Below are 9,931 nucleotides of genomic sequence, written 5' to 3' on the forward strand. Positions count from 1 at the left end.
CCCTTATACCTTACTTATATGGAATTGAGTTTTTTGTTGTTGTAGAATAGGGGTGCAAATGAGCTGAGTCGAGCATGAGATCGGCCATGCTGGAGCTCGACTTGTTTAAATTTCATAGAGTTCGAGCTTGAGCTCAGCTCGGTTCGAGCTTAATATTTTAAGTTCGAGCTCGGCTCGTTTGATATTTTATAAGTTTGAATTTCGGCTCGAGCTCGACTCGGTAATTACATAATCTTATTTTTCATTATATTATTAAATTTATTATATTTCATATTTATTATTTTTCGAAATTTTATTCACATAGAATAAGATTTACTATTATTATCTTCAATTATTATATTATTAATAATTAATAATGTAATAGTAATTATTATTTAATTATATTTATATATAATATTATTAAAAATAATATTTTAGTGTATATAAATAAAAAGTTCGTTTAAGCCCGTGAACTTGTTCGAGTTCGAGATATGAAACTTGAGTTCGAGTCGTTTATTAAACAAGCTTTAAATTGAGTTCAAGTTCGATCTTAAACTCGTTTAACCTCGTTTAAACTCGGCTTCAATCGGGCTTTTTAACGAGTCTTAAATAAAGAATTAAGGACGTATAGACACCTCTACCTATACTAACTAACAAACAAACAAAAAAGTAGCTACTTTATGAAACCTAACCAAATTTATTGAAAAAACAGCAAACAGAGGAACAAAGTAACGTGTATCATTCGATCTCTTCATATTTATTTATTTGTATTATAAATTTTATTTTATTTAATCAATTTACAACATTCCTAAATTCACAAAATATCTCCTTCCGTAGATCTCTCTATCGCTCCTTCAACCGAATCAAAATCTGAACCGCAGTCAATTAATCGATCAACATTCATCTAAATTATTGATTTGAGTTTCTCAAATTTCTATGATTTTCGAGTGATTAAGTGAGCGAGTGTAATATTTTACCTACAATTAAAAATAATTTTGATTTTGATTCGTAATAATTTACTCGACGCATGAGCTGGTTGGTGAATCTAGGTTGTAATTCATCAAATTCAAATCACATCACTACTGGTCTTTTAACTTTTCATTCACCTGAATTATTACCTACATCCCTTTTTAATAAACCCTTGGATTATAAAACTACTAGTAATTGTTTAATTTTATTACCGTTATTATTGTTTTTGTTACCATTACTTGGTCAATCATCACAACTGCATCATGAGTTCATCAGGAGATAAATGTAATAATCCTCAATTGAAACAAGGTATACCTCTAATTTTGGTTACTTAACGTTTATAGTTTGTTAATTTGTTAGTATTTGATAGTTGTGTGTTTGAATTTGCAAAATTGTTGTTATGAATAGATTGACCATATGATATGATATTTACTTTATGATTAGATATACTTTAATTGAAAGGGAAATCAATGATACTAGGATAGATAACAAGTTAGGTTATGTGTGGTGATAAAATACTTTTTCCTTTTTAGTGTTTTGGCTGATTTTATCGACAATGTCACTGTCGCAAACTCGAGCTCGGGGATGATTATTCGCAATCTTTACCATCTCAAAATCTCTAACTTCAAATATGGTGGAAAAATATCATCTTTTAAGCATTTTTTCATCGTCAAATAACATACTCCAAACACTTAAATACTGGAGTAATTAGTTAAATAACTAATGTATGACAACCAATAGACTGTATGATTAGACATTTGTAGGATGAATATTACTCGATACTTGGCGTAATCTTTACCCTAATACAAAAACTTCTCCAAATATAGAGTATGGCTGGAGAAGGTATTTTTGTTCTAAACTTAAGATTTGAAGTAACAGGTGCTTTTGGACCATAAGATCGGAGATGGTTTGTGGTCCGAATCTCACTCACCGAAAATAAGTTTATAGACTAGGCTAGTTTCGTTGGAGAGAGCTTTACCTGGGCCATGCCTGTGTAGTGGTGGACTTGGTTTCGTGGATTAGTGGTCGCCGTTTGGTAGTTATAGTTGTAAAAGACTTGACCTACTTATGAATGGATGTGCTTAACGATACGCAAGTCATTAAGTTGTGCCATTTTGGCTTTACGTATGTTGTATTGTTAAGCTATCTGTAAAACTATGTTATGTGAAATAGACTAAATTATACCACGACAGCCTATATATTGATTGCAACTGGTGGGGTTAACTCTGAAAATATATACTGTATTACGGAGTATTATTTCTGCATCCTGTTCCAGTTCTTTTGGGGTCCCTAACACCACATTTTTACATTATTTGATTACCAAATGCTGAAGATAAGTAAAAAGGATCCCCTATTTTAGTATTTCAATTAGTATATTAATTATTATTAATTAGTAATTCTTTATTAATAGTTAAGATAGTTTCTTTTTTTATTGTATTTGGTGATCGGTGAAAATGTTAGGGTATTAGACTAGTATGAATAGGCCATTAGGGTTATAAACTTATAATTCTATGAGGCTAAATGCAAAAGATTGATTAAGTGTGGTTTTAATATCTTGGAGAGTTGGGCTACCTCTCGAAAGTGAACCCTAGGAGAGCATATCGACCTCTCGAAAGTCGATTACTTATCTTTAATTTTTCTTTAATTAGTTTTTTATCACGATACGAGCGTTTGGTTCGTATCACATACATACACATACTTATGTATGTATGCTTCGATGACTTATTGGCTGCCTTGTTTGAGGAATAGTTTCACTAAAATGGAGAATAAATATACTTACACAAGCAAATGATATTTATATTTATGTTTTCAGTCAAGTTCAGCTGTGATGAACTAGGTCTAATATTCTTGGCCTACTTAACTAGTTAAGTTAGAAAACTGTATTAAATACTGACATCTAAGGTACTATTTAATAAATTAGCTGTTAATAGTATAATAGTACAAAGAAGCTAAGCTGTGATAATAAGAGTTTTCAGCTCCAAAAGTTAAGCTTTCAGTTACATAAATAGTAAAATATAAAGTTAGTCAGCAAAATAAGGCAAGCAGGTTATCTTCAGATGTAGTAATATAATATCCGGACATATATGTGACACGTGATAACTAATGTGGGATATGTTGAGGTATATAGTAATCTCACTCATTGCAATCTAACTAGTTTCCATTAACATTCAGCAATTACCTATTCAAACATTGAATCAAATCGTTCAGCCTCTCCATCTGTTATTGTGATCGGTGCTGGCTTTGCTGGCATATCTGCTGCTCGTGCACTTCACGATGCTTCATTTCAGGTATTTAAAAGAAGTATACAAAGTCCACTTTTCATATGTAACCAAAATTCTGATGATAATACCTTTCTATTGACATAATTTAATTAATACTAGCCATACACAAATATCATGTAAATAAACATTTAAATTTCAACTTCTCAGGTTGTCGTACTTGAATCACGTAATAGAGTTGGTGGTCGGGTCCGGACTGATTACACCTTTGGTTTTCCTGTTGACCTAGGTGCATCATGGTAAGAACTATTTTACCATTTTAAACATACATCGTTTCATCTTGTAGTTTTTTTCTTCCAGTTTTACATTAATGTTAATTTTGCAGGTTGCATGGGGTTTGCAAAGAAAATCCTTTGGCACCAGTTATTGGAAGACTTGGACTACCTTTATACCGAACAAGTGGTGACAACTCAGTATTATATGACCATGATTTGGAGAGGTAATTTTAGTTTATCATATTTTCTATATGCTTTTTGGTCAAATTTATAGCTTGGCTTTATGATTGTTGGTGGTGAGGGTATTGGTATTGTTTTTGTCATTGTGATTTTATAAAGCAACACCCAAAAATGACTAGTTCTCATTTTGGTAATCTTTTTTCTTAATTCGTGCTCCGGTTGCCATTAATGTGACATCTACTTTAATACTTCATTGTGTAATTTATTAACTACATGTTATGTTCTGGAAGACTAGTAAGTAATTGGTATACGGATACTATTTACCGATAAGTCGATTTACTTTTATTTATCCAATAAATATTGAAGTTCGTAAATTTGTCTTAATTTGTTTCTTACAATTCTTATAAATCATATTCAGCTATGCATTGTTCGATATGGATGGGAATCAAGTTCCGCAAGATTTAGTCTCGCAGGTTGGAAAAACGTTTGAGACCATCTTGGAAGAGGCATGTCTTTTCTCCCTAAATCTCCCGTAACATCAATCTTTACATTTTTTTTTCTATTCGCTGTTGGTTTCTTCATGTTGATTTATGTAACACAGACCAATAAAGTGCGGGATGAGTTCACGGAAGACATGTCTATAGAGCGTGCTATATCAATTGTCTTTGAGAGGAACTCAAATCTAAGGTATAGTTATTATCAAGCTAAACTTTTCAATTATTTTCTATCTTATGAGACATTATACGGTATGCAATTTTTAAATATTTTTTGTTTATGCAGGTTAGAGGGGCTTTCGTATAAGGTGTTGCAGTGGTACTTGTGTAGAATGGAGGGCTGGTTTGCTGCGGATGCTGAAACCATATCTCTAAAATGCTGGGACAAGGCACATTCTTCCGTGTCCTTATTTATAATATTATATACTCAACTTTATTCTTTTAGGATCTTAGATTGTTTCAGCTTTATGTTAATATAGGTACGCTGTTTAGATAGGAGGATTGATTGTTACACTCGTATGTGTGATATTAAATAATCCGAATTAGATAATAGGTTGTAATAAAACGAGCTATTGGTGTGTAGTAAACTATATTCATTCAAGAATTTATTAAAAATATGACCAAAGGGATATATTTGTAAGAAAACTAAATGAGAGGCGGATTTGAATTGGAAGTAGAACATGTAAATTAGGTTAAAGGATGAGATTTGGTAAATTTTTACACTTAGATGGTTAGTATTGTTGAAGCTAGTATGAATTCGGCCGTTAAGCTTTATAAAGTCGGAATAAAAGTTTGATAATCAGATAAAACACTTCAAAAGTACAAATGTAAACGCTCCTTAGATAAATATTTAATGATGCATTTTTGTTATGAGCAGGAAGAATTGTTACCCGGTGGGCATGGGCTTATGGTCCGGGGTTACCTTCCAGTTCTCAATACACTTGCGAAGGGTCTTGATATCAGATTAGGTCACAGGTAACGTTTAAAAAGATAAAAGTTGTTATATTATTTTGTGAACTTCAACTTACATCTTTTTTTTTTTTTTTTAATAATTCAAAAGGGTCACGAGGATTAATAGACGTAAGAACGGTGTGAAGGTGACCATTGAAAACGGGACCACATTGTTTGCCGACGCAGTTGTTATCGCTGTCCCACTCGGTGTTTTGAAGTCAAATACCATCAAATTTGAGCCAAGGTTACCACAATGGAAGGAACAAGCTATATCGGACCTTGGAGTGGGAATCGAGAACAAGATAATATTGCATTTTGACAGAGTTTTTTGGCCAAATGTTGAATTTTTAGGAGTGGTTGCAGAGACTTCTTATGGATGTAGTTACTTTCTTAATCTTCATAAAGCTACGGGCCATCCTGTCCTAGTTTATATGCCTGCAGGACAGCTGGCAAAAGACATCGAGAAACTGTCTGATGAGGCTGCTGCTAATTTTGCATTTATACATCTCCAAAAGATTCTTCCTGATGCTTCTGCCCCAGTAATCTCTTTTTCCCTGTGTTATGAATGAAAGTCTTTTTTGTTATCGTTAGTTAGATTAGAGTTGGCCAAGTATGTGGGTGTAGCAAGTCGGGTAATGGGTCAAAGTAGGTTCTGATAATTACAGCTAATTTTCTATGCTGATCAAAGTTGGGGTGTTCAGCGGTTCGGTTTTCAGTTTCCTCGGTATATTCGGTTCAGTTTGTTCTATTTTGAAAATTTTGGAGGTAAAACCGAAACCGAATTCAAATTCAAAACCACATAAACCGAAGTTGAACAGAAAACCGAATTCGGTTTGGTTTTGGTTAAAACTAAAAAACCCGAAAAATCATATTTTAATAAGAAAAATCAAAACAGATAAATTTTAAATTCGAATTTTGATTTTAAAATTGGTGTTTCGTGTATATATGAATTCGAAAAAGTAAAACCCGTAAACTGAATCGAAAACCGAATTCAAATTTGAAAACCCAAGCGAAACTGAGCCGGAACAAATTAAATTTGGGGTTTTTTTTTTTTCGTTCCGGGTTAATCGGTTTGAAACCAAATATTGAACACCCCTAAATATTTCTTCATAAAGAAACATAACTTATCTATCCGAAAATTTAAACGCTAAGCCGAATTTATGAGTAAAATGATATAGGAGGTCCGTGCATCAAAATATACACTATTGGGTGACTTTAGAAGTTAGGTATACAACAACATATCCTGGATCGTACCATTCAAAAGTACATGGGTCGAAATCGTCACCTCATTGTATAGCTGACAAATAGCCTATATTATGTGGTAGAACATTGAAGTTTAATGTGAGCTTTTTTGTGTGTGCAGATTCAGCATTTAGTGTCTCACTGGGGCAGTGACGTGAATTCACTCGGCTCCTATAGCTATGATGCAGTAGGAAAACCCCATGATCTGTATGAAAAGCTAAGGATCCCTGTAGATAACTTATTCTTTGCAGGGGAAGCGACTAGTACCGACTATCCAGGCTCAGTACATGGTGCTTACCACACTGGATTATTGGCTGCAGAGGACTGCAGAATGCGGGTCCTAGAACGTTATGGTGAAGTTGACCTTTTCCAGCCTGTTATGGGCGAGAACACCCCTGCTTCTGTCCCGTTATTGATATCCCGTATCTAAACTTGAATAATAAGATTTTATGCAGCAGTAAAAGTTCTTTAGGGTGTTTGTAAAATGCAAATGTAGAACCATAACGATGTCAGAGGAGTCTTATGCACCTGTTGCTAATATGCAGACTGCTTTATTATTATATTATGGACATATAAAGAGGTTTATTGTGATGAGCTTAGATTATTTTATCGTAAAATGGTATGAACTTTGAGAAAAAAACGTACATCCTTGTTAAAGATGTTATGAAACTTACTAGTATTTAGTACATGTCTGTGATAATGGTATGATGTTTTCACTTGTTAATGTATTATGTTTGTTGATTTTGCATTTAAGCTTTTGATCACACTCTCCCAAAAACTAAATTGTCATCAAGTAATTTCTTACAAAGATTGAATAATGGCTAAATTGTAGCCATCATAAGATTGAAGAACTATAATTAATAGCTTAATGGCTACCAAATCCTCTCAACCTTTCAAACCCACCTTCCCCAATTCCATCCCAATTAAACTCAACCCCACTATTTTTCATGCAACCAAGTCTAAATCATCCAAAAATCATACAACTTTCTAACACAAGTCCACCATTTTCTTGGGTAATCTTTCACGTTTTACAACTCCTTTAACCATCCGTAATATCCTGCAAGGTTTCGGTTCCATTCAGGGTCTTTCATGGAGGAAGGATCGAACATTCGCCTTTGTCAAACTTCAAAATATTAAACAGGCATCAAACGTTATTGCTTCAATGAATGGCATAATTATTAATGGAATGAGGCTTACTGTAGGGTTTGCTAAGAAGGATTTGAATACGAGCACTCCTTCAATCCGTTCTCCTTTACCTGTTGATAGAAAAACACCACCAAATTCCCCTTCTATTAATTTGTCACGCAACCCTGAAGTTTGTAATAGAATCCATTTAACGGCTCTTATCGTCGATAAAATCCCAATCACTGCCATGAAATTGTTTAAGTGGCTTAAGGGTCGATTCATCGCCATTGATTCGATCTCTGCGTGGGGTCTCTTCGGGTACATTGTCCAATGTTCGGATGAAGAAAGTTACGAAAGAATGACGATGGGACCTACTTTGAGCGAGGACGAATTTATTGAAGTTATTCCAATGACTCTACGTAAGCTAAAGTATTCAAGGTTTGCTAAAGTCGCGATTTCTGGCATACCTTACGAGTGTGTTTCTTCAAACTGTTCCATTGAAGCTGCACAAAATCTTGGACGAGTTCTCCTCATTAATAACAACTCACATAAATTAAAGCGAGCCCTCATTAATAACAACTCACATAAATTAAAGCGAGCCGATGTTGTTTTTGCTCTAATCGAAGTTTTTAGTCCTGGTCCCATCGAAAATTTGGTTACAGCAAACGTAGACAATTGTACTACTTGTAGTTTATGGGTTGAGGAGATCAATTATAACGATGAAATTGAAATCGTTCCTGACGAAGCTATTGTCGAATATAACTCTTTGTTGCATCTTTCCATTAAAGCTGCGAATGATATGAAAAATGATGCTCAAAACGATGATCTAAATAATTCTCCGGTGCCGGAAAACTGTAAACAGTCGCCGGAAAAGCAGCCAGAGATGCCATTGGAAGAAGGTGAGATTGTTACCGTTACCAATTTGAACTTCCATACCCCTTCAAAAGTCAACATTTCTGTTGATGTACACAACTCACTGGAAAAGGTAAGTGAGAAGGTTACAAAAGCTGTTTTGTCTCTTAAAGATAAGATGAGTGGGTCTAGGTTTGTTACTGATGATATCAAAAGGACTCTTTTCAAATCCCATGATAAGGATGGGTCACCTGACATTTTGGGCAACAAAAGCAACACTCCCACGTGTGTTGACCCTAGCAATTCCCAAAAAACACCTTTTATTTTAATACAAAATGAGTATCCTGCTCTTGAACAAACATCTCCAAACTTACCAAATCCCTCCAATAATCCAGTCAAATCTATTTCAGAAAAACCTTCCTTCATCGATTCTGAGGTATCCTTTGCTGCAAAAGTAAATGATAATTCATTCTCTCCTGTGACCTTAAACGAGTCATGTGAAACAACACTGCCTCAAGAAAGAAAGAAGTTTTTCTCCAACCCATTGTTGCTCCCAAAATCTGTAAAGATAAAAGTTTCAAATGGCTTGATGAAATCCCCATTTTATCCGATGAGTTTGATACTACAAGTGAAATAAATAATGTTATCTGTCAAGGTACCTCTAATCCACAACAACTGAATGGAGGTTTCAGCTGCAAGAAACTTTCTTACAAAGAAAAGATGTATAATTTCGGTATCTTTATGAGTAACATGGCGGAGGATACGCCGGAAAAACCTTCAAGACAATGAGGCTCCTTCTTTTATTCAATTTCAATTGAGGTTTTTGGATGTTAACAGCCTTATCCTTTTCTCCAATCAATTCTTTTTCCATTCCAAGCTGTTGCTACAACTTCTTCTCGTTTTTTTTTTCTTCCCTTCTCTGCTTTGTTTCACGGCCTTCTTTTATCCTGGTTTGTTCTCTTCTCGTCTCCTTTTCGTTATCGTTATCTCAGCCGACATGGTCTCATCTTTTTGTCTTTATGAATGGTTCGATTTATGGGGTTTGAAGGTTTAATCGATGTGTTGATTGATGGTTTTGAAGTTCGTTTCTTTCCTTCGTTGAAGTTGTAGGGATTGTTCTTCAATTTCAATTTTATTTGGGATTCAATTTTCCAGTATGCTTGCTATTCCCTTCATTTATTTGGGCTCACGTCACACGTGCCATTTTGCCCATTTTCCTTCATGCGTCCAATTTTTCCATCTCATTTTTATGTTTAAAATCTTATTCACAGCATTCTCTCTTAGTGGGCTCTTGGGCCTGCCTTCAATTTAAAAGGTGCAATCGGGTTTGGTTTATTTGGATGGCTAATAACAACGCCATATTCATGGAATTTACACGTTCAATCGTTGTTCGAATCTTCAAGATAAAAGTTTTTCTTTGGACGGCTTATTTCAAGTTAGTGTATGGGTTCAAGCTTACGTGTGGGAGCAATTACATTTTTTACTTTGCCAATAGGACTTTAGTTAATGTAATCTCTCTTTGTTGTCTTAATCGTGTATTGTATCTCTTACCGATAACTTTCATTATTGTTTTGATGAAGTTATCGTGTTTTTATAAAAGCTTTTCTTTCGCCGGAAAAAAAAAATAAGATTGAAGAACTAAACA

The 9,931-nt window shown here is 34.3% G+C and overlaps 1 protein-coding gene across 1 annotated transcript; it reads left to right on the top strand.

Moving 5' to 3' along the window:
- The first annotated feature begins 761 nt into the window (after positions 1-761).
- LOC139861074 (polyamine oxidase 2-like) lies at positions 762-6,897 on the top strand. Its single transcript, XM_071849376.1, has 10 exons — positions 762-1,257; positions 3,121-3,236; positions 3,378-3,466; positions 3,553-3,666; positions 4,041-4,128; positions 4,224-4,309; positions 4,403-4,505; positions 4,994-5,091; positions 5,177-5,606; positions 6,431-6,897. Exons 1-10 carry the CDS (start codon positions 1,212-1,214, stop codon positions 6,737-6,739), a joined length of 1,479 nt encoding a protein of 492 aa, XP_071705477.1. The 5' UTR covers positions 762-1,211; the 3' UTR covers positions 6,740-6,897.
- The last annotated feature ends 3,034 nt before the right edge of the window (positions 6,898-9,931 follow it).

Source organism: Rutidosis leptorrhynchoides, chromosome 8 (genome assembly GCF_046630445.1).
Source record: "Rutidosis leptorrhynchoides isolate AG116_Rl617_1_P2 chromosome 8, CSIRO_AGI_Rlap_v1, whole genome shotgun sequence".
Classification (NCBI taxonomy): domain Eukaryota; kingdom Viridiplantae; phylum Streptophyta; class Magnoliopsida; order Asterales; family Asteraceae; genus Rutidosis; species Rutidosis leptorrhynchoides.